The following is a 25,213-nucleotide window of genomic DNA, read 5'->3' on the forward strand; positions in this document are numbered from 1 at the left end:
ATTTACCTGAGCCCTGAATGATCCAGTGCTGTGCCTGTCTGCAGAAGCACTGCTCTCTTTTCCTCTTCTCACAGAACAGATTGAGAGCTGTGGGAGCCATTGGCTCCTGATGCTGTCAGTCAATTCCTGAGTGGAAGGGGTGGGGAAGGGGCCGAGCCACACTGTGTGTATCTATAGAAGGACACTTCCTGGCTCAGGAGCATACCTGCACATGTGTCCCCATAGTAATTGGCTTGCTATAAGGGCACACGCACATTTTTCTAGGTAAATATATTTCTAAAGGTGCTATTGATATGAAAATTTCACTGTTGTATACAACCTGCTGTATATATTAAAGTGGAGTTCCATCCAAAAGGGGAAGTTCCACTTTAATGCTTTGTCCCCTGCTCCCCATTAAGGATTGGCACCTTTGGGGAGTGGGGGGGAAGTGGGTACCCGAATTTGACAGGTACCCGCTCCCACTTCCGCTGCGATCGCCTAGGCGATCAGAAGTGGAAGTTGTCCTCCCTCCCCGTAGTCTTCTGGGACACATGACAGGTCCCAGAAGACTACAGGGCCATTCACAGAGTGCAGCGCTTCTCGTGCATGCTCAGTGGGCACCTGGCTGTGAAGCCGCAAGCTGTCACAGCAGGGCGCCCACACTAAAGATGACGGCACCAGGGAGAGAAGACGGCCAGTGAAACTAGCAGTGGTAAGGACACCGCTGGACCGAGGTAAGTGTCTGTATTTTAAAAGTCAGAAGCTACAGTTTTTGTAGCTGCTGACTTTTAATTTTTTTTTCAACTGGAACTCCGCTTTAAATTAAACCTTCCCTATTACTGACTTTGTACCTTTTTTCTGGTGGCAATCGTAGATGTTCAAAATACAAAAAGCCCTGAGAGTTTATTCCAACAAGTGCCTTGTCTTCCTGTGTCACCATAATGGAAAATGGCTGGGAAGTGATATGGACCTTGTTTGTGCTACTTGGATGCTCGAGAACCACAGTTCCTGTCTCTTGCAGCAAGATATTGAACCTGATGGAAAATTAAATGTATTCATTTCATGTGATAACACTCATTCGTTCATGTAATAATACCACATTTATTGACTAGCCCTAGAAAAACATTTTATACTGATTTATCAAAACTGTATATTGTATAGTGCTGTGCAAACTGTTGGCACTATATAAATCCTGTATAGTAATATTATTATCCAGATCAGTGATGAATCTCAGTTCAGATAAATAAACCTCCTACCAAACATAATAGAGTTTACTATAGGAGTAGAGAATTTTCACTTTCAAAAGGGTATTTTTACTTAGTGACATTAAACAGAAACTCACTTCAACTTGTTCACTAAGCTGAATACTCGAATTTTCACTTTGCAAACTGATTTTTCACTTGGTTTACTTAATTAGGTAAACTTGTGCTGATATCAATCATCCAACCACATGCAGCTATAAATTCAGTTGTTTTTTTTTTTATTTTCCCCACACCTGATTGCGTATTCTTTCCACACTGAATATTAACTTAGCTTCACCTCATTTCCAAGGCTAAGAGAAAATTCATCTTGCAAAGCAAACATGTTCTATTCCTTTAGTACATAAACTCCAATGAATTTGCTATAGGAAAGGTCAAACATTGCACAATAATAAGTAATATTCAGGATTTTGGGCATTGCATTTGAAAACTGGGCTTAGCTGATTTCCTAGGAATCAATAATTTTCTTGTTACAAAATCTCACTGCACAGGGGCTCTGTCATTCCATGATCTATGGAGAAGAGAAGATAAATAGTATCACATTAGCATAGCACAGTTTACTGGTCTAGTATTACAGCAGGACCTGGCATGGAAGGACTAATACTTTAAAGGAATTTATTCTGACCTTTCAGTAGTTGGCTCCTTCACCAATACATCGGGCACTTCATATCTAGGCTTTAGAGGTGAATGCTCTTTAATTTTAAGTCTAAAGATATTGCCCTCCACTGCAATGACTTGCAGCTGCAACGAAACCTAAAACAGAGGAGATTAATAAAATCAGAATTTTGGGTCAGGCAGATAAATCAGTAATAGATTTTATGATACCAAACTGACAATGTAGACATTTTTTTTTAACTGCAACTGTTTATAAAATCAAAGGAAGTTGTTTAAAAATTGCAAGCAGGGGGGCGCTCGTGAGCAGCAACCAGGATTGCTGCTATCTAACCTTGCTCCTCGGCCGCCGGACACATCGGCCAATTTCTGCTCCTCAGGGGGGGGGGGTTCCCCTGCTTCCTCTCTGGCCCCTTGTCACCCTGGTGCCCCAATGGGCAAAAAAATGCCGGCCGCCCGTGCCTCCAGCTCCCGGTGGGCGGCGCCGGAGTTTGCGGCCTACCCGCCGGAGGTCGCGGCTGAAGCCGCGGCCTCGATTTTGGGCCGGCCGCTGAACACTTCCAGGACCCCGGCCACGGATTCGCGGCTCCCGCCGGAGACCTTAAATGGAGCCCCAGCCGCAATTTTGGGTCCCATGCCATCACCATCTGCAGGTGGGTCGGATCATGGCAGTGTGGAGGACTCGTCCCAGCTGTCTCCCATGCCATTAGAGCCATCCCAGCAGTCTCCCATGCCATCTCTGCGGGATGCTGAGCTCCTGCGCCGCTTCCAGTTTATGTTGCAATCAGAATTGTCCTCCGCTACCTCCAAGCTGGCCGACCGTCTCTCACGGGAAATTCGGGAGTTGGGCAGCCAGACGAACGACCTCGAAGATAAAATGGATGCTGCGGCTACGGTCCTTGAAAATCACGAGCGGGATTTATGCGACATCAAGAAAGAATTGGCGGACGCGCTGCTACGGCTTGAGGATTTTGAAAATCGTTCCCGCCGTGGCAATTTGCGGTTAAGGGGTATCCCGGAAACGGTTACGGATCTTACCTCCACTGCTACTGCTCTGTTCCAGGAGCTGACGCTCGCCATTCCCATTGACCGGCTTGAATTTGATCGCATACATCGTGCATTGGGCCCCAGACGACCGGATGGGCCCCCGAGGGACATCATCATCAAGTTCACTTATTACCGCACTAAGGAAACTATCCTCTTGGCAGCCAGAAATAAACCTGATCTCAGCTTCCAGGGGCATCACTATCAGCTCTTCGCGGACCTCTCCTAGACCACTCTTCAAAAGCGCGGCCAGTTGAAGCCCTTCACTTCGGTCCTGGTGAAATATAGTATTAAATACGCCTGGGGCTTTCCGTTCTGCCTCACCTTCACCTACCAGGGCCGCAGTCACTCCGTGGCTACACCAGAGGAGGCTCATTCTTTCCTGGAATCCTTACACCTTCTTTCGCCGGAGGCTGCGGATCGGAGCCCAGTTCATTCATCTGGATCCCCGGCGAGGCCGCTTCCTCCGAGCCGCATCTGGGAGCGGTCGTCCAATAGGAAGAGGGCCCTTTCTCAGACACCTTCGCGATCAAGTCCTTCCTGTTCTTCTCCGGGCTGAAGATGCGTCCTGGATTTTCCATGTATCATCTCACCGATGAACTCTCTGACGGGACCGTGAGTTTGGCCCTTGGGGCTCCCCCAGTTTGTTTGCATTCTGGGTTGGTACTGCTCCTCGGACTCCGGGGTGGGAGGTTGACCCGGTGGGCCTGGTTGGGTGGAAGGGGGTTGGCCCCTATGGTTCTCTGGGTTTCTATGGGGAGGTTATCACAGAGGTCCCTGCTCCTGGGACTTTTAGTTTTATTAAGTTTTACAACATTATATTATGTTCATTGCCTTTTTGCCCTCTGAGGGCTTCTGTTTTGATGTTTCCATTTGCAGCCATGTGTCCGGTGGTAGAGTTACCCCTAACTGTATCCTTCATGTGTAGGATGCACGTCACCATTGGTGTGACACGATTGCACTGTTGTGTATACTTTTTGTGTCTTTTTCCTTTCTTTGTTCTTTTCTTTTTCTCTGTTTTTTTTCGTTTTTGTTTTCTGCAGGGTTCCGGGACGCCATGGTCCGATCGCCATTGGGAGTGGAGATTGCTGGCTGCTTTGGGCTTTTTTCTGCTGAGCGTGTTGCGTTGATACCGCCATGGCCTCGCCCCTTTTGAAAATACATTCACAAAATGTTCAAGGCTTCAATTCGCCTCAGAAACGGGCTAAAGTTTTTCATTACCTTAAATCGCAACAAATTGATGTGGTATGTCTACAGGAGACCAGATTTTCTCAGTCCTCCGCTCCGCGTTATCTTTCACCTCACTATCCCATCTTTTACACGGCCTCGGCTCCTGAGAAGTGTCGGGTTGTTCTGATAGCTTTTAAACGCAATCTCCCCTTTGTCTGTTCTAGGCATATAGCGGACCCCACGGGCAGGTATTTGCTTCTGCAAGGCACCCTCTGGGACCAGGAGGTTACCTTTGTCTCTTACTACGCGCCTAACCGTTTCCAGCATAAATTCTTTTCGCATCTTTTCACCATTGTTTCTCGACACTCTAAGGGTATTCTTCTTGTTATGGGGGATTCGAATGTTACCTTGGATTCCACATTGGATAGGCGCTATGCACGGGGAGCGACCCCCTCTCATGACTTGGTGCTGGAGGAACGTATGCGCTCTCTTTTGCGGACGGCGGGGCTAGCGGACGTCTGAAGGGAACTTCATCCAACTGAACGCAACTTTACGTTCTATTCCAATCCTCATGACAGTTTTTGTAGAATTGATCATATATTCATGCAGGTCCAGCAGCTCCCCTCGGTCCAGCGGATAACTATTCCCTCCTCACCCTGGTCAGATCATGATCCCTTGGTACTCCTCCTTGCCCTTTCTGGGTCAGAACGGCGCCCTTTTCATTGGTGCATCAATGACTCTTTGCTGACCACTCAGGCTACCTGCCAACAAATAGAATTCTTTTTACGGACATACTTTGCAGAAAACTCGGGATCGGTCTCTTCAGCAGTGCCCCTATGGGAAGCGCATAAGGCCACGGTGCGGGGTCATGTTATACAGCTGGCTGCGGTCGGAAGCGGGAGCGGGAACGCCAACTCTTGGAGCTTCATTCTCTCCTGGCCTCTGCGGATGCGCGTTGGAAGTCATCTCCATCCGTGGACCATAAATGCGCTCGGGACGCTCTGGCGACAGAATTGGACCTCCTCGCCTCTTCGGAGGCGGAACGGGCCCTGCGTTGGACCAGACATAAATTCTATTCCTGCGCTAATAAGCCCGGTCCCATGCTAGCCAGGAAACTCAATTCTGTGGGGAAACCCCATAAACCGATTCGACTTCGACTTTCCACAGGTGGCTGTACTTCTAATCTCCAGCAGATTGTTTCCCGATTCTCGGACTTCCTTTCGCGCCTCTATGCTGCCCCAGATTCCTTCCCTGTGGCCCAGGCAGAGGCATTCTTTCAAGACCTCCATCTTCCCGGATTAACCGAGGCAGCACAGGCGGCCCTCAACGCTGGTGTCACCGTACCGGAAGTGCTCCAAGCGATCAAATCTTTGCGGGCCACCGCGGCCCCAGGTCCCGACGGCTTCTCCGGTCTCTATTATAAAAAATTCTCAGCCCTATTGGCGCCCTTTTTAGCGGCCTATTTCAGTTACGACAGGGCTCCTTGCCCTCTCCGGACGCACTTAGGGCACATATCTCTATGATTCCTAGGACGACCGACGATGTCCAGGAACCGCAAGCCTTCCGGCCCATTTCTCTTCTTAATGAAGACCTGAAGATATTGGGCAAGATCCTTAGTTTTCGCATCAATAAATATTTGTGTAGCCTGGTCCACAGGGAGCAAGTAGGGTTCGTCCCCGGGAGGCAGGCAGGTGATAACGTCCGTAAGGTGGTCCATCTTATACATTTTCTGCAACAACAGAAAATCCCAGGATTCCTACTGTCCTTGGACATATATAAAGCTTTTGATTCTCTATCCTGGGAATATCTGCGGTTTGTGCGGTCTCGTTGGGGTTTCGGGGATTCTATTCTCTCTTGGATTCAGGCCTTGTATTCCTTTCCTTCGGCCTCCGTTAAATACGCTGGGTATTCTTCGGATCCCTTTCCTGTTGGGCGAGGGACGAGGCAGGGTTGCCCACTGTCCCCGGCGCTCTTTGTCCTGGCGCTTGAGCCACTGGCTTTAGCGCTCTGGACCGATTGCAATATATCGGGGGTTCCATACGCGGGACAGGAGTTTAAGCTGAGCCTCTTTGCGGACGATGCCCTCTTGACCCTTACTAATCCTCTGACGACGCTTCCTAACTTGCAACGGGTTCTTGAGCGCTTCTCCTTGATTTCGGGTCTACGTATCAACTTGGATAAAACCGTCGCTCTCAATATTACTTTGGCTTCAGATTTGGTTTCGCGCCTACAATCCCACTTCCCTTATCGGTGGGCTTCCTCTTCTCTTGAATACTTGGCATTCGCTTGACCCCCACCTATGACTCCCTTTTTGCTGCAAATTATTATCCTTTGCTTAGCTCTTTATCTTCTCTTATGCATTCCTGGCAATTTCTGCACCTGTCTTGGATAGGACGGGTTCATTCAGTGTAAACGACCATCTTGCTGAAATTGTTATATTATTTTCGCACCCTCCCGGTGCGGGTTCCCCCTCATTTTCTTCGGTTGCTTCAGGCGAAGTTTATATGTTTTATCTGGGCCAATAAACACCCCAGAGTCTCTAGAAATACGCTTTTTGCTCATAGACTCCAGGGTGGTCTTGGGGTACCCAATGTAACTAAGTATTATCAGGCGAGCCAGATTGCCCCGCTGTCTATGTTGCACGCTTCCTCCGATGTTCCTCTCTGGGTCCTGCTGGAACTACCTAATTGTGCCCCTATCACATTGTCGACACTCCTATGGCTTCCCCCTGCCCTGCGCCCTATGGCGCTGAGTCCGATGTTGCTCCATGGCCTACAAGTCTGGGACTCGGTACGTTACTCCAGTGGCCTGATGTCACCCTTTTTGCCCTTGCTTCCAATCGTTAACAACCCTCTTTTCCCACCGGGTCTAGATCACCCGAGGGCATTTTCTTGGTGGGTGGCTCATGGTTTCTCACAGGTGCAGTACTTTTTGACTTTTCGGTCCTTTCCCACCTGGAATGTCCTTCGGGAGTCTCGGGATGTTCCCCCAGCGGAATTTTTTTGGTACCTTCAATTGCGGCATTGGCCACTTCTGCTTTCCCATATCAGAAATCTGCCTTTGAACGGCTTTGCCAGCAGCGCCCAGGCGCCCCGGGCCTTATCTCCCTTCTTTACGCAGCTTTGAACAGACGCTCGTCGCACACTTCTCTTTCATATGTTGTTCAGTGGGAACGCGACCTGGGAGTGGCTGTGGATCCGGAGGACTGGAATAAGGCCTGGTCACTCATAGCTAAATGTTCATTTAATACGACCACGCTGGAAGCAGCCTACAAGGTATTGTTCCGTTGGTACTGGGTTCCGGCTCGTCTGGCCCAGGCTAACCCTGCCTGTAGTGATCGATGTTTTCGGGGTTGTGGCCATCGTGGCCATCGTGGCTCTATCATGCCTTTTTTATTGGTGCAATTGATAGCCCCTGCATGGGTGTGTTTTGTTGCCTCTGTTTTATACTGTTTAAAATTAATAAAAACCATTGAAATACAAAAATTGCAAGCAGATCAGAGAGACTTACTTTCATTGTGTAGCCAGGTACTAGACTGCAGTGGTATGAGACAAAGAACCAAGAGCTGAGTTATTAATGTTGCTGCACTCTTCTCCTCCCACCAGCAGGGGTAAGCCAAGTTACCTCAAGCCTGCAGACTTTAACATGAAACAACTGGAATACTGGGAGATGTAGTTTAAGGTAGAGGCCATTGAATAGAATGACCGTCTTTCTAAACTACAAATCCCAACTTGGGTGCAGCAAGGGGTATATATATTCTTCCCTGGGAAAAACCCATGGTCTTGGCACTGTGGGGATCCAAGCTTCCAGACCTGATGGAATGAGTCATTCAAGAGAGAGTGGGCCTGGCAGTAGGCCTGAGATTGCAGGGATTGGAACCGCTACTGTGTGCATAGCAGCACTGCCACCAAGAGACTAGCACATCTGCCAGACCAGCTGAACTGTCAAAACCCTGACACACTGGAACCAGTACAAGAAGAGGCCCCTTCTACCACAAGACTTAACAACCCCACAGAGGAGTTGGTGAATGGTCCACTGGTCCATCTGCACTATTCTTAACAGACAGGCCACTGTGGATTCCCCTCATATTCAAATACAGCCAACTCTTATCAGGGCCAAGTGAATTTTCCCCACAGTATTGCAATCCTGGGGTGCAGTCACACTACAGTTCATCATGTATCCCCTCTGACTTGTGAGTGTCCAGTTTGCCTGTTTGAGTTGCATCTTCTACTGCCTGCAGGATTACAGACTACCTCTAGTGCACCAACAGTCATCCAAAGGGCCCCAACACTTGCCGGCAGAGGGTCTAATTTAGAGACTGCCCCACTCACTAAAGCAGTTACCTTCTCTTTTTCACTCTTTAACTTGTTCATGCTGTTTATTGTTGATTTTGGTTACCCAAACAGACTAGGCCTAGCATCGCGATCATTAGGATGCACAGACAGTATAACTGTGGTGTTGCTAAATAAGATCTGCCCACCGCTTGTCTGATATTCTGGGTGGCATTGCTACTATTTATGCTGACTTGGGACAAGTAAGCAATTTATGCCCCACCCTCATTTCTTTCTGTTAACTACTTCATGAGTTGAACTGTGTAGCCATAATCATTTGTGGTTTACATTTGTTTATAATCAATTTATTTTTCCTAAGTAATAATATACAAGTTTATATTAGCCTACCTCTTGGTGCATCATTCAAGATAGTCTTATTACTGAGCGTTAAGAATTTATTTTGTGTTGCTTGCCCTTTTCTTCTATTAACCTGGTGTGTCAGAAGGGCTTAGGCCTTGAAAGGTTATGGCAGAGAACAGAGGACCCATCTTAACTAGTGGCTCCTTTGAGGGAAACGCTACACACGGCTTTATATAACAACAAAGCCACAACCATCAAGACCATTAAACACAACACAGGTGGGTGAAAAGGCCATAAGGGAAAAGAAAGTTAACAGCTTTTATGATTACTTTTTCACACTATATGTGTTGGTGATTACTCTCTTATCACCAACACACATAGTGACAATGCCAAGGCTCAAGGTTTTTTACCTTCATGCATTGTATGCATGAAGGTAAAAAAAAACCTTCTCTGTGCAGCATCCCCTCCAGCTCCCCTAATACTCACCTAAGCCCCCTCTCGATCCAGCGATTTGAACTGGAGCCTCGGCTATCCCAGGACTCCCTCTCCTCATTGGCTGAGAGAGAAGCAAGCACATAACACCCCCCCAAAAAAATGTTGAGGCCCCCACCCCCACATATACGCATGTACGAACATAAGTGCACATGTCGGGGGCACCAACACATGAAAATGCTGATTGCGATACACGCCGACATGAAAACAGACCTCCTCCATAACACTCAACTGATGATCGGTAGGGGCTTTTGAAGCATCGCCTATAGAAAATATAGGGTACTAAAAGCTTGGCGCCATTTCACGGGTGCACACAAATTTAAGGTTTGACATGTAGGTTATCTATTTACCCGATGCAACCTTGTCTTTTATATTTTACCAAAAATGTGGGTAATTTATTGTGCTTCTTGTCCTAAAATTCACTTTAGTGTGTTTTTTACTGAAATTTTGTGTTTCTTAGACCTTTAGACCATTGGAACTACCACTATTTTATTCTCCAGGGTGTCTGCTTTCAGAAATTATAGAATGTTTGGGAGTTTTGTGTAATCTTCAGGCCTAAATTTTTTTTTCAAACATGTGCAAAAAACAATAAACAATGCAAAAACCACTTTGGCAGTGAAGGAGTTAAAGCAGACTTAAACACTCCTGTCTTAGCCAAGGAAGCTTCCATCTTTGTTTGATCTTCAACTGCCATGGTGCTGCACATGAGATCAGTTACCACACCAACCAATTGGTGGTTTGACAGTTTGGTTAAGAGCACAAGCAAATGTGACAACATTTATGGCAAGTGCCAGGAATGTAACTGTTTTTTGGAAACTGTTACATTGATTAGTTTATTTTGGCTTTAACTAGCTCTTGAAACATTTTCTGTGAAAATGAATTTCCACCTGTCAAAACTACTGGCCAGATCAAATTTCCTGAAATATAAGAGCTTTTCAAATTTGAGTCTGTTCTGTCCCCACATGAAGGCGAATGAAGGTATAACTGATAATGACTGTGTAACTTCCTACCTTCGTATCCAAGCAGTGGAGCAGACTGGACGGCAGATGTTCAGGTTAGATGGATCCAAACGTATACATGGGAATGAAATCAGCGTGGGTTTATTTGGTCCAAAATACAGCGACAAACAGTGATACAATACTGTAAGGTAGTAGAGGTATTGATGCTGTCTTGTGATATCTTTCCTGAGGCTAACTGCTGGTCAAAAACTGATGCCTTCACAAGCCCAGGGTATTGAATGTCCTGTCACACAGCTATAAAGCACATAAAAATGGCTGCAGGAAGTGACCAGAACCAAGGCTTGCCTAAAACCACGCCCAGCAGAGAAAACACTTACTAGCTATAACATGGGCATGCAGCATGCAAATTCTGGCCAGCAGATGGCAGCAACAGATCAAGACATAGAAACAAACATGGTGAAATAAGAATTGGTGATACAATGCACAGTTAAATAACAAATATGAGGGAAACAGCACACTCCCCGTCTGGAAATTCCATAAGGGATTTCACTATGACGAATGTCCATAAAATATAAAACAACCTGTAACAAAGAACATGTTAGAATGCAATAAACATAACAATATAGTAGATTCGAGTTGGAATAGAGAAGAACCACAAAGTTCAGGTTCAGTAGAGTTCACCCAGCAGGAATGTTCTCGATGGGTAGTATCAAAATGAGTTCGTTAATTGGCCTTGCGAACATTTTAAGCTCACCCTTTCTGAAGATCTTCAACTCCACTTTACAGACCTTGCCATCCTTGCTAGGAAGAACCTTTGTAATTAGTCCCATAGGCCAGTCAATCCGTACGGTATGTTGCTCCTTCATCAACACGAGGTCACCTTCTTTCAGGTTTGGTTTGTGGTGTTGCCACTTTCTTCTTCCTTGAAGAATATTAAGATACTCCTTTCGCCACCTGTTCCAGAAGTAATCAGCTAGGTATTGTACACGTTTCCATTGTTTTTGGTAGATATTCGCATGAGTAAATTCTCCACTAGGCATTAGCGTAATTTCAGTTTTTTGGGTAAGTAGGATTGCTGGAGTTAGTACAGCTGGTGTTTCAGGATCCATAGATACTGGCACGAGGGGTCTAGAATTGATGATGGCTGAAACTTCAGCGAAAAGGGTGACTAGAGTTTCAGGTGTGAGTCTTGAAGAGTTTACATCCATCAACATAGAATTCAAGATGTTGCGTGAGATTCCGATCATTCTCTCCCAGGAGCCCCCCATGTGGGAACTATGAGGAGGATTGAAAATCCAGGTGCAACCCCTTTCCGCCAAGTAATCTTGAATGGATTTGGTGTCTATGTTCAGTTCTCTACAGGCTCCAATGAAGTTGCTTCCACGGTCAGACCTCAACTGTTTCACTGGTCCTCTGATTGCGAAGAACCGTCTTAAGGCATTAATAAGGCTGGATGTGTCCATGGATTCTATGACCTCTAAGTGAACGGCTCGCACACTCATGCAAGTAAATAGTACAGCCCAACGCTTACTGTTTGCGTGACCGCCACGGGTCCTGCGTGCGGACACCATCCATGGCCCGAAGACGTCTAGGCCAACGTAGGTGAAAGGCGGCTCTGTACATAGTCTGTCCGCAGGCAAATCAGCCATTTGTTGGTGTAGTTGTTTTCCTCTAGCTTTGCGACAGTGAACACAGTCATGCAATACTTGGGCCACACGTCTTTTCATACCTATAATCCAAAGGCCAGCAGACCGTAACTTGCCCTCAGTGATTTGCCTGCCCTGGTGTTCAGTTTTTTTGTGGTAGTGTCGGATCAGCAAGACGGTGATATGGTGTTTGCTGGGAATGATGAGAGGATTTTGTTCTGCAACTCTTAGGTGGGCTTGATTCAAACGACCACCAACTCTGAGCAAGCCAAAACTGTCAATAACTGGATTTAAGTTGGCAAGAGGGCTTTTTATTGGAATCTGCTGTTTGTTATACAAGCACTTCCATTCTACATTGAATTCCTCTTGTTGGACGTGACGTATTATGAGGGACTCACTATGAGAGATGTTTTCCGCAGAGAAGGGTTTATGGCAGACGTGCCAACCGTGACAATCCTTATCTTTGTGAGTATTGTGATAACATTTTGCAATGTGCACTAACCTTGAGATAGTCCTGACGAGTCTCATCCAACTAGAGAAATGTTCAAAGCGCTGGCAACCGAGGCTGCAGGTTTGCTTTGTTCCAGTGATCAATACACTAACTTCAGCGCGGATTTCTGGATCATTATCCGGATCCTGGATGCTGAAAACTTCCTGTACACATTCGTCCGCCTGTCCTAGCAGAAACTCCGGACCTGTAAGCCAAGTAGAGTTAGTAAAGGAACCTACAGACATAGGTCTAGTGGCATGATCTGCTGGATTAAGTTCGGATGGTACATAGTACCATTGTTCAGGTTTGGAGGACCTCCTGATTCTCTCTATGCGGTTACTGACGTACACATAAAATCGTCTCGTCTGATTGCGCATGTAACCTAAAATGACCTTACTGTCCGTGTAATACTGAACTTCATCTATGTTGACACCTAGTTCTTCTTGTATGAAGTCTGCAATCTCCACTGCTAACACAGTCCCACAGAGTTCAAGTCTGGGAATAGTATGATCAGGCTTGGGAGCTAACTTAGCCTTACCAAAGACGAATCCAACGTGATTTTGCTTGTTGGGTTCTGTGACCTTCAGATAGGCGACCGCTGCTATGGCCTCTGTGGAGGCGTCCGAGAACACGTGGAGTTCCTTCTTTATGCTAGAAGTAAGTGAGGTTTTAATATAGCATCTTGGGATGTGGATCTCATCCAAAGCACACAAAGATTGCTTCCAGGCTTCCCATTTTTGCTCTTTATCGGAGGGAAGTGGGGTATCCCAATCCTTGATGGTTTCAGAAAGCTGTCTCAGTAGGGATTTACCTTGTATGGCGATGGGCGCTACAAATCCCAGCGGATCAAATAGGCTGTTTACCACTGATAAGACACCACGTTTTGTGAATGGCTTGTCTGCACAACTTATTTGAAAACCAAAGGAGTCAGCCGAGAGATCCCATCTGAGGCCCAAGCTCCTCTGCACAGGTGGACTGTCCAGTCCCAGGTTAATGTCTTTGAATCCAGGTGCATGATCACCTCGCTCAAAGGCTCTCATTACGGTTAGGCTGTTTGAAGCAATTTTGTGTAGTCTAAGTTTAGCTTGGTACAACATATTTTGAGTCCTTTTGAGCAGATCGATAGCCGCTTCTTCAGTTGGTAGCGATTTGAGCCCGTCATCCACGTAGAAGTCTTTTTCCACAAAGTCTTTGGCATCTGTACCGTATTCAGATTTCCCCTCTATTGCAGTTCTCCGAAGCCCGTACGTCGCTACGGCTGGTGAAGGGCTGTTTCCAAACACATGTACCCTCATACGATACTCCATCATCTCTGCGTTGGTGTCATTGTCCTTGTACCACAGAAACCTGAGGAAATTCCGGTGGTCCTCTCGCACTACAAAACAATGGAACATCTGTTCAATGTCAGCAGTGATGGCGACAAGCTCTTTCCTGAATCTCATCAGCACTCCAACTAGGTTATTAGTCAGATTAGGACCTGTGAGAAGAATATCGTTAAGAGATACACCTTGATGTTTGGCGCTTGAATCAAAGACAACCCTAATTTGATTACGTTTTCGTGGATGATATACTCCGAATGAAGGCAAGTACCAGCATTCGTCGTTCTTCCTTAAGGATGGAGCTGGTTCTGCATGGTTGTTACGGAATATTTTATCCATAAAGGCAACGATGTGTTCTTTCATTTCAGGCTTGCTGTTCATGGTACGCTGAAGAGAGTTAAATCTAGACAGAGCTTGTTCCCGGTTGTTCGGGAGTCTTACCCTGTTAGCTCGGAAGGGTAATGGAGAAACCCAGTGATTGGTTTCGTCTTTTAAAGAACTCACTGTCCATTATCTCGACAAATTCTCTGTCCTCTACTGACAAGGCTACTTTATCGTCGTCCTTGGTTGTATGAAAGACTGATCTCCCCAAGCTGTCGGCAAAGAGGGGAGTAATGACGTCAGGTAGTTGTACGAGGCTTGGAGACTTCTCTCTCACCTGATAGTGATGAGGACACGGCTTAATGCAAGTTGTGCGTCCATCTGCACGCACGTACGTTTTGAAGGAGTCGATTTTTGGTTGATTTAAGCATACATTTCCTATGATTACCCATCCCAAGTCCAGTCTCTGGGCATATGGCGCATAGTCAGGACCATTACACTGTTGACGCACCTTGTGTACCCTTAGATTGTCTCTGCCGAGCAGGAGTAGAATCTCGGCGTTGATGTCCATAGGTGGGATAACGTTGGCTAGGTGCCTTAGGTGAGGTTGGTGAAATGCAGCTTCTGGGGTAGGAATCTCATCCCTATGGTTGGGTATTTGATCACATTCGATCAGCGTCGGTAAGGGTATTTCCGTATCCCCACTGACAGGAGAGGCGATGAATCCTTGTGCCCTTCTGCCGCTAGTCTCTATGCGGCCCGAGCAGGTGTTTAAGGTATAGGGTTCGGATGGTCCCTTTATTCCAAAGGCTTCAAAGAATTTAGGACCTGCTAGGGACCGGTTGCTTTGGTCGTCGATGATGGCATACATTTTTACTGCCTTTTCTGGTAGTCCCTCTGGGTAGACCTTGATTAGGCATATTCGGGCACAACATTTCTCACACTGGCCCTCCCCACATACATCCAAGCATGAGCAGGAAACAGCAGTCGCTGCATTAGCGTAATTTTGGGGCTCCCCGCCATGACTTGGAGCAGGACTGGTGGTGATGGCTGTGGGTGAATCTCTGGAGAGTGGGACTGGGTGCATAGCTGAGGCATGTCTTTCACTATGACACTCCTCACATTCGATGACAGATTTACAGTCCTTAGCCATGTGCTCCAATGAAGCGCAGCATCTGAAACATACCCCAAGCTCGGTGAGGATTTTCTTGCGCTCCTGTATGGTTTTGGATCTAAACCCTCTACATTTGTTCAGAGAGTGTGGTTTTTTATGAATGGGACATTCACGATTGAAGGTCTTATCTCCTGATGAGGTAGTGTACTGTTTACCCGTGGGTACTACAGGAGATGGTAGGTTAGTCTTTCTAACACTCACGCTGCTCTTGAAGTCTCTGTGTTTATGCATGACGCTTTCATACCTTGGTGATGATGTCGCTGAAGCAGTAGTGTTGAACTCCAGGAAGTCGAGGCTGGGGTCATTCCTCATCTGGGACTGTTCATCGATAAATCTACAGAAGTGAATAAATGGGGGAAAGGTGATGTCATGCTCTCTTTTGTACCTTGAGACTGATGCCGCCCACTTTTCTTGTAGACTGTATGGTAGCTTCACGACAATTGGGTTCACTCCATGAGCTGTATCCAGGTAGCACAGCCCGGAAAGACGAGGGTCACCCTTGGCAAGCTCCAGTTCCATGAGCAGATCACTTAAATCCTGAAGCTTCTGGACATCCTTGAGATTGATCCTTGGAACGTTCTGCAGTCTCTTGAATAGGGCCTTCTCTATTGCTTCTGCACTGCCAAAGGTACGTTCAAGTCTCTGCCAGGCAGCAGCTAGACCTGCTTCTGCTTGTCCCACGTAGACAGTTCTGAGGCTCTTGACACGATTTGTGGAGCCTGGGCCCAGCCATTTGATCAAGAGGTCAAACTCCTGCTCTGCGGTTAGGTTGAGGTTAGTGATGGCGGCCTTGAAGGTTGCCTTCCAAGCTCTGTAGCTCTCTGCACGGTCATCAAATTTTGAGAGACTGGTGTTGATTAGCTCTCTGCTGACCATAAACCTGGCAAACTCAAACATATCTAATTTCTCACTGCTTGTTGCCATGACGACTTGTGATGCCCCTGGGGCGTATGGGCTGCCTGGCGTGAAAGGGTGAGATGCTTCCGGGTAGAATGATGTAGCTGCAGGGTTAAGCTTTTGTTTAGCCTCTGTATATTGTGATGACTGCTGCTTGAGCTGTGGAGGTAGGCCAGAAAACGCCTGATAGCGATCTTTCTGTAACAACCGTCCTTGAGAGGGCACATCCGGGTAACGGTTATTAGGTTGCTTGGGTGGTGTGGGTAGCACTGGTACCGCAGGTAGAGCTGACTTGGAGGTTTCAGTGTTGTCGGCTTGGACGGTACTGCAAACTGGGGGTGGCGCAGATACCTGATTCAGTACATAGTCACTGGTGCAATCAACTGGATCATCTATCTCCGGTGGTAGCAAGCAGACTGGATCAAGACCTTGGCTCAATGCTTGCTCAAGTAGTCATACTTTAGCTAATGCAATTTCCTCCTGCATCTCTGATTCAAAAGTATTTATTCGAGCCTCTGCTTCTGCCCTCTTGGCCTCTGCTTCTGCCTCTGCCCTCTTGGCCTCTGCTCTTGCAAGAGCTTCTTTTTCTGTGAAGGAGCGTCTCGCTTTGGATTGCTCTGCGTTTATGCGGGCCTCTGGTAATCTGTCGCTCAAGGCTGAGCTTCTTGAGCACGATGATTTGTATGACCGAGAGGAATGTTTAGATGAATTTGATCTGTGTGATCTAGTTTCTTGCAAATGCGAGATACGGAGTTCCGCTTTACCTTTAACATCCAGCCCCATGATGTCTCTTTGTCTAGCTATTGATTCTGCCTTGCTCAGTTCTGATAGGGCTTCATTGATATTAGAGTCTTTTAGAAAGGTTATATACCTTGTGGACAGTCTCTTGTATCTTTCTTGAGCTGTGTCCAGCCGCCCGATGGCAACTTGTAAGCTTGTGGCATCACCTGAGGAGGATTTAAGTCCGGACATGAGGGAGGAAACTCGTTCCCATTGTTCCTCCAGGTTATCACATAGCTCATCCTTTGTGGTGTGATAATTTTCAATGACCTTTACTGTCGGTTTGAGAGAGCGTCTTGGTCGCACGACTTGTTCTGCTGGAAGTGTGGATTCTGTTCCCTGCCCTTCATAATGATCAGTATCAGGTTGCATTTGCTTTATTTCATCACTGGGGAACTGTGCAAAGTCCTTTTCGGCCATTTTGACTTAAGGTGCGCTGTCTCTTTAAGAAAATGAACTTTTGAATTGGACACTGAAAATTGCCGTACAGCTCCGATAGGGCACCTTGACAAAATTTCTAAGATATTTAGAATGAATTGCGGGGTTTTGCGGCGGCCACAGCAGTGTAAGGAACGTGCATAAACAGTACTTCTGTTATGCGAGCAAAAGTTAATATAGGACTTTAGGAATGGCTTGGCGAGTTGTGGAGGACTTCCAGGCGAGAGTATAGATACTGCGTATGTGCAGTGCTTCCGCATAGGCTTGTGGAACATGCACTGTAGCCGGGCAGATTTGCAGCAAGTGGGCCTGTTGCTAGGGAGATTCCTGAGTGTGGTACTGGACTCTGAGGGAATCTGTAGCAGGGTATGGACTTTAAGGCAGTTTTTGACTGTTCTGTCCCCACATGAAGGCGAATGAAGGTATAACTGATAATGGCTGTGTAACTTCCTACCTTCGTATCCAAGCAGTAGAGCAGACCGGACCGGCAGATGTTCAGGTTAGATGGATCCAAACGTATACATGGGAATGAAATCAGCATGGGTTTATTTGGTCCAAAATACAGCGACAGTGATACAATACTGTAAGGTAGTAGAGGTATTGATGCTGTCCTGTGATATCTTTCCTGAGGCTAACTGCTGGTCAAAAACTGATGTCTTCACAAGCCCAGGGTATTGAATGTCCTGTCACACAGCTATAAAGCACATAAAAATGGCTGCAGGAAGTGACCAGAACCAAGGCTTGCCTAAAACCACGCCCAGCAGAGAAAACACTTACTAGCTATAACATGGGCATGCAGCATGCAAATTCTGGCCAGCAGATGGCAGCAACAGATCAAGACATAGAAACAAACACGGTGAAATAAGAACTGGTGATACAATGCACAGTTAAATAACAAATATGAGGGGAACAGCACAGAGTCCAGTGACTCTTCTGGGTCGTTTTCTGGTGCATGGACTTCACACAAATTATTTTTGTTTTCCAGCTGCTAATTATTTTCAGAGAATTTGGATGGTAAAGAAAACTTTTAAGTTTTAAGTGGGCTAACAAAAAACATTGCGCAGATTGACCCCATTGTTAATTGTTTTGGTATTGTACAAGGAAAATTAGATCACATTCACCATTTTTAAAGGCTGGCTCCATGGTAGGTCAGCTCTAAGGCTTCTTTTAGACACACGGCATTGCTTACCACCCACTGAAAAGCTATTCACAGTGGATTACATTTCAGAGGACGGTATAGTAGCAATCAGCAGGCATTCAGGAGATGGCAGGATCTCCTGAACATCTGCTTTTTTTTCTCAACATCTGCTTTTTTTTTTTTTAATTTCAAGGGGGATTCTGTGGTAAAAAAAATGGTATCGTTATTTTGCATGCCTATTGAATTCAATTAGCAAGTTTGACAGGCGGTGCCACATGTCAAACTCTGCAGCATGTGCACAGTTGTGTCAGGCTGTAATGTTAGCATTTGGGTGGGAGGCCAGGAGGCAGTAAAACCATGGCTCATCTGCCTAGCAGCATTAGGGTTATCATTTCGGATCCCAGCCACGCCACTACCTGTGCCTGCCTGAGTTTCCTCCAGGTATTCTGGTTTCCTACCACACGCCAAAAACATCCTTGTAGATTAATTGGATCCTATCTAAATTAATATGTGTGAATGTAAGTTAGGGACCCTAACTTGTAAGCTTCTGAAGGGTAGGGACCGATGTGAATGTACAATATTTACAGTATGTAAAGCACTGCATAAATTAATGGCGCTATAAAAATACCTGTAATAAAATATCAGAAAAACTCCAGGATTTATAAGAGCTTAGCAATCAACATTTTCTAGAAAGTGCTGACCTTTGTTTCCTGATGAATAATGGTAAGTGTAGCAATGCCATTTTCAGTTTTCAGGGTGTCCAACTGAGCCACATACGGTGACTGGTCTGGGTGAAGAAGTTTCTGCCTCCTGCATGACAAGGTAGAACAATGTCATAAAGCCAGCATTGTGGTAATAACAATGTAAAGCTAAGAAAACAGAATTAGCTGTCTAGGGTTTTATTTATCTATTTCTCAATCTATAAATATAAAGGAAGATACTATTAACTATGTTCTATATGAGCTGTTATGTGCTTTACAATAACAGCTTGGTGATCATTGGGTATATAACTTCACTGCCAATTAATGCAATGTTTACACAAGTCATTTTTTTTACTTCTAGAATGTACCTGTAAAATCCAATCTGGCTGCACGTCTTAAATTTGCTCTTGTCCTCAAGAAGTATCCTAGAAAAAAAAACAGCACCCTTATATACAATTTCACATACATCTGATTGTCATCTTTAGTGACCAAATGCTTGCCCTTGCAGAGGTATTGGGTATATATAAGAAGGAATTCAAACAGTTCCTCTATGTACATTGGTCAGTTGGTTTTATTCTATTCCCTATATGTGGGAGGAAAAGTAACAGCTTTGTGCTGGCAGTCACCGAGCTGTATAGAAGGACTTGGGAAGGGATGGCGATATTCTCTTCCTGGACATACACAAAGATTAATCAGGATGTGGCACTAGTTTATAACTCTTTTGGGAGTGACCTGACACCCAACTGCACTACAACCTTCCTTTTTTGCTTATCAAAATATAGTTTTCCCAACGCACACATTCCTGCTGTACTGACCACGGGCTGGGAACCGCAGACAATCCAGAAAGAAAAGTGTCACCAGCACACCAAGCAATCCTAAAAAGGTTCCGAAGCTTTATTTAGTGGTCACATAATATCAACAGTGGCAACGTTTCAGAGCCACACAGGGCCCCTTCATCAGGCTAGTGTCACTTGCCTAACGAAGGGGCCCTGCGTGGATCCGAAATGTTGCCGCTGTTAATATTATGTGTGCACTAAATAAAGCTTTGGACCCTTTTCAGGATTCCTTGGTGTGCTGGTGATGCTTTTCTTTCTGGACATACACTTAGATACACTGCAGATTGTGATTGTCTAAGGCTGGCCATATATGGATCTTTTTTTTTTTTGCTGAACAAACAAAAAAACTCAATGAATTCCTCCACCCACACAATTGAGGTGGATAGAGGAATTGTCCATGCCGAGACATTGTATTCTGTTAGCAGGGGATCCTATGCTTGTGGAATATAGTGATTAGATCATGACACATTTTCCAACAAGCCTGTTAGACAGAAAATGATTGTTAAATCGGCTTCTGTTGAGCAGCAGCTGCCACATATGGATTGAAATTCTGCAGGTCCATGAACAGGCTGAATTTTGATCCAAACCTACCTTAAATTTATCTGCACTTCTATATGCCGCAACTTTGAGACTCTCAAAACTATGGCGTTAGGACCACAGTATACAAAGAAGCCCTGACAAGGGCACTGCGGCTCCCACATATATTTGCAAATGTGTGCAATGAACCCTTCTGTTTTAACGTGAATTGTTAGACATGATCAATTTGGTTTGTTTGCAGGCTAGCTGGTAAGTGTGCTGGGAAATGTGTTTGTTTGTGAACTTCTATCCATCTATTGCCAGCATAACAGATTCCTCCATCCACACTGAACAGTGCAGATGGATGAATCTTCCCTGCTGGTTATAGTATTCAGACAGCGCACTGTCTTTCGCCAGCAGACTACCTGAACAGTGGCTGCATCTGATTAGATAGGTGCTGTTTGGCTGACAATTTTACACCTTGATCATTCAACCTTGGTAATGCTGTTTGAGCCATGTATGAAGTACATGATTCACTGACTGGTGTATTAGAAAATGTATAAAACATTTACATACTTTAAACAATGAGAAGGAAGCCATCACAGTCATCATGATTTACATATTTGTATTAAAGTGGTTTTAAACCTCTGACATGAAATATGAACAGAGCATATCCCTCTCTAGTGTGTACTTGTCTCAATTCGGAGCACTAAGTGTCATTTCTGTCTTCTACCTGTTCCTCTGCTATCAGCATGAGTCACTTCTGACAAGATTTCCTGACACCCAGAGATAAAAAAGTGACTGGGATGGAGCTCCAGCATATTGACAGCCTCAGCTCTGTTCCTGTGTGAAGGGGGTGTGTCCCTTCCCTCCAATCAGCCCTCTGAGCTCTCCTCACTGAGCTCTGCAGAGTGTAATTTCTCATTTCCGCCCTCTTTTTTTCTGAGAGGTCAGACAAGCTTTATAAATTCTGCACATTGAATGGATGTAGAGAAGAGAAGACTGCAGAGAGACAGGCACATTCTATGCAGGGGGATTTGTTTCATCTCTGTGTATCACTTGAGGCCAGTCACTTCAATGGCTATATGGCTTTACAACTACTTTATTAAAATGAAAATATAGAGCTGAAAAATGTGGGATTTTCAAGGTGCAAAAATACAATAACAAACATATATCAAAAAGATTTTAACAACTTTTATTAGTCACTATAAAAACATGAATTAATACAATACTGTATAGACAATGATAAAAGCTTGGCTATGTTACTGCAGTTTGGAGGATTATATTTTCCCTACATGTTTCGCCCAACAAGGGCTTCCTCAGGGAAGGCTTCTCCCTCTGTTTTCTTTTCTTCTTTTTTTTCACTTCTTTTTTTGCCTTTTGTGGGTATAATCTATTTATGCATATTTATATCATATCTAGATGGATATTCGACCTCTATTATGTCCTCTACAATTGCACGGATACATGGGCCAATTTGTTCTTAATTGTTTACTTTAACACACCCCAATAGCTCGGTGAGCTTTACATCTAGGGTGAGCTGGCAAATTCTTTACAGTTTTTAACAGTATATTAAATCCATTGAAATGTTTGAACTATGTTGTAAATTTATTCTGATGTATATCTTTTCAATATATTATAGACTGTACTGCGGTTGAAACTTCTACTCCCCTGAGGAAGCCCTTGTTGGGCGAAACATGTATGGAAAATATAGTCCTCCAAACTGCAGTAACACAGCCAAACTTTTATCATTGTCTCTACAGTATTGTATTAATTCATGTTTTTTTAGTGACTAATAAAACTTGTAAAATCTTTTTAATATATGTTTGTTACTGTATTTTTGCGCCTTGAAAATCCCACATTTTTCAGCTCAATTTTTATGGATGCAGTGCTATTTCTATGTCTTGTCACCCACTCACCACTTTCTTTTATTTAGTTTAATAAAATGAAACAATAAGGAAATCATATATGAAAAACTGTTGATAAGACATAAAAGCTGCAAACAATTAAAAAATACATCATACACAACTCGACATTAAATTTAAAAATTAAATTAAAACAAGAATGGTATTTATTAAAGCAATTTGCTACTTTTTAACTGGTACGGATCAAGACTAATGAATGGACCATGAACTGTCAGTTAAGATATCAAAGGTCAAACTTGAAAGATAAATGAGTCGACATGCATTACAAAAACAAACGGCACATTTTCTCTTGTGAAGTAAGTTCAAGTGTACCCTGTGATCTACTTACCCTTCAAGAGGATCCTCTGCCTGAACAGAAAGATTGGGGGCTGATTCCTGGGAACTCATGGTTCTGTCCAGATTCACCTTTTCCTGGTTTTCGATCTTTATATGTCACAGCTGTTGGTATGACACCTAGTGGACAAAATTATTACTCATCTATAAGACACAAAAAGGACACGACATGCACCATAATAATAGCAAACAACTAAAAACAAGATATGAAAATATGCAGTAAGTATTTAATATTATTAATATATTATTCCTCTGATATTACTGATCCTACAGCAATTCAGTCAGTTTCAAAACTAATCAAAAATGTTATGCTTTATGAACTTTGCTCATATTTTATAGCCTTCTGATTGCAGGATAAAACAAGATACTGGGGCTGATTTACTAAAACTAGATCACTCTGCACCTGATGCATCTGTACATGGTAGCCAATCAGCTTCTAACCTCAGCTTGTTCATTGAAGCTTTGGCAATACAACCTGGAAGCTGATTGGTTTCTATGCAGATCTGCACCAGATTTTACACACTTCAGTTTTAGTAAATAACCCCCAGTGCATATGAAATGTGGTTTGATAGATACGTCTAAATAGTCCTCCTCTACCTGGGGAGTAGAATCCTACCCAAAAAGGAGCTGTATGGTGTCACTCTCACAGTAGTGAATTGTCTACTGCAAATTAAAGGAAATTGATCTCCAAAGAAAGGAACCGGAAGTTTGGCACAAAGATAAGTCTTAGCCTTCATGGACATGCCTGGAGTGAGTGCATCTCCCTACCAGAGTCATGACAGCAGTAAAGATTAATCTAGCCATTAAACTCTTTCCTACCCCCCAAAATTAACCACTTGCCTACCGGGCACTTTTACCCCCTTCCTGCCCAGGCCAATTTTCAGCTTTCAGTGCTGTCACACTTTGAATGACAATTGCGCAGTCATTTAGCACTGCACCCAAACAACATTTTTCTCATTTTTTTGGAGACAGATAAAGCTTTCTTTTGGAGGTATTTAATCACCACTGGGTCTTTTATTTTTTGCTAAACAAATTAAAATACTGAAAATTTTGAAAAAAAAGTTACTTCTTAGTTTCTGTTATAAACGTTTGTAAATAAGTAATTTTTCTCCTTCACTGACGTGCGCTAATGAGGCTGCAGTGATAGGCAATGATAGGCTGCACTGATGGGCATTAATAGGTGGCACTAATGAAGAGGCACTGATAGGTGGCATTGATGGGCATTAACAGGCTTCACTGGTGGGCATTGACAGGCATCACTGATGGGCACTGAAAGGCAGCATTCATATATGGCTCTGATAGGCGGCACTGATGGGCATTGATAGGCAGCACTGACTGGCACTGATTGGAACTGTTAGGCGGTACTGATTGGAACTGTTAGGTTGCACTGACGGGCACTGATAGGCGGCACTGACTGACACTTATAGGTGGCACTGATAGGCGTCACTGACTGGCACTGATAGTTGGCACTGAAAGGCAGCTCTGATGGGCACTAATATGTGGCATTGATGTGCACTGGTAGGCACTCATATGTGGCATTGATGTGCATTTATTGGCACTGACAGGTGGCACTGATGGAGCTACAATGATCATCAGTGCCCTGATGATCAGTGTAGATGTCTCCTTAACAAGAATCAAGACAACTGGCAGAGGGACTGGAAAGAAATTGGCAATTGGACGGGACTCAAGAGAGCTGTGACAGAAGAAGACACCACAACATCACACACATCTACCAGATATAAGGATGATGATGACATATGAAGTCACAGATCATGCTGCTCTCCATTGGCCAAAACAAAAATCACTGAAACCTGAAAACACACAAAAATGCTTGAGAAATTATCATTAATGTGGGAAAAAAACACTTCAATGCCTGAAAATGCTCCAGCTTTAGGCTCCATTCACACTTGTACAACTTGTCATGCAACTTTGGACATCAAAGTCGCATTACAAGTCACAGCCCATTCTTTTCAATGGTATGTGTTCAAATCTTTGCAACCTAAAGTTGCAGTGATTTAAAAAAGGTGCCTGCCCTGCTTCGGTACAACTTTTGATATGACTTTGGACCATAGAATGTAAAGTCGGATCAAAGTCGTACTGGAAATCGTGCAACTTTGGAGACACGCTAATGTAAATGTAATGTAACTTTAAAGTATATGTAAATCCTCACCTTGCAAACAACCCATTCAGTTTAAAAATGAAATGAAAAGCAAAACATTTTGTGCACATATAAAAACATTATAATTACCTTTTTTTCCCTTTTTATAAGTGATCACATCCCCTCTGTTCTCAGTTGTATAAGAGCCGGGAGAAAAGAAACAGCAGTGCACTGGTTTTCCCAGTGAATGGCTGTGCAGGAAGGGGAGGGGGGTGTCAGAACAAGTCTGATCATTGGAGGAGAGCACACTGAGTTCCTAGCACAGCTAGAGCACTGACTACGTTGTGCTCTCATACCTAGTGTGGTCAGTTTTTAATAGAAAAACATGGGGACTGTAAGGAACACCAGAGATTTCATACAAAGGTAACAATACAAAGAGAACAGGATACCTTTTC

At 44.6% G+C, this 25,213-nt stretch overlaps 1 protein-coding gene across 4 annotated transcripts in view; it reads right to left on the minus strand.

The window, feature by feature from the left end:
* GANC (glucosidase alpha, neutral C) overlaps positions 1 to 25,213 on the minus strand; it is a 93,950-nt gene that overhangs the window by 65,108 nt on the left and 3,629 nt on the right. For 3 of the 4 annotated variants that reach the window (XM_089658679.1, XM_089658677.1, XM_089658678.1), the window contains exons 2-7: positions 22,656 to 22,780; positions 19,419 to 19,475; positions 19,051 to 19,159; positions 1,864 to 1,991; positions 1,723 to 1,749; positions 831 to 1,013 (exon numbers count right to left, since the gene is read on the minus strand). In XM_089658679.1, the coding sequence (XP_089514805.1) occupies positions 831 to 1,013; positions 1,723 to 1,749; positions 1,864 to 1,991; positions 19,051 to 19,159; positions 19,419 to 19,475; positions 22,656 to 22,714 (563 nt within the window). In that variant the 5' untranslated portion in view covers positions 22,715 to 22,780. The remainder of the gene's footprint in view (positions 1 to 830; positions 1,014 to 1,722; positions 1,750 to 1,863; positions 1,992 to 19,050; positions 19,160 to 19,418; positions 19,476 to 22,655; positions 22,781 to 25,213) is intronic. The other variant, XM_089658680.1, reaches the window with a different exon arrangement.

This window comes from Staurois parvus, unplaced genomic scaffold (assembly GCF_062004578.1).
Source record: "Staurois parvus isolate SC_StPar_1 unplaced genomic scaffold, SC_StPar_1.0 ptg001089l, whole genome shotgun sequence".
Lineage (NCBI taxonomy): Eukaryota > Metazoa > Chordata > Amphibia > Anura > Ranidae > Staurois > Staurois parvus.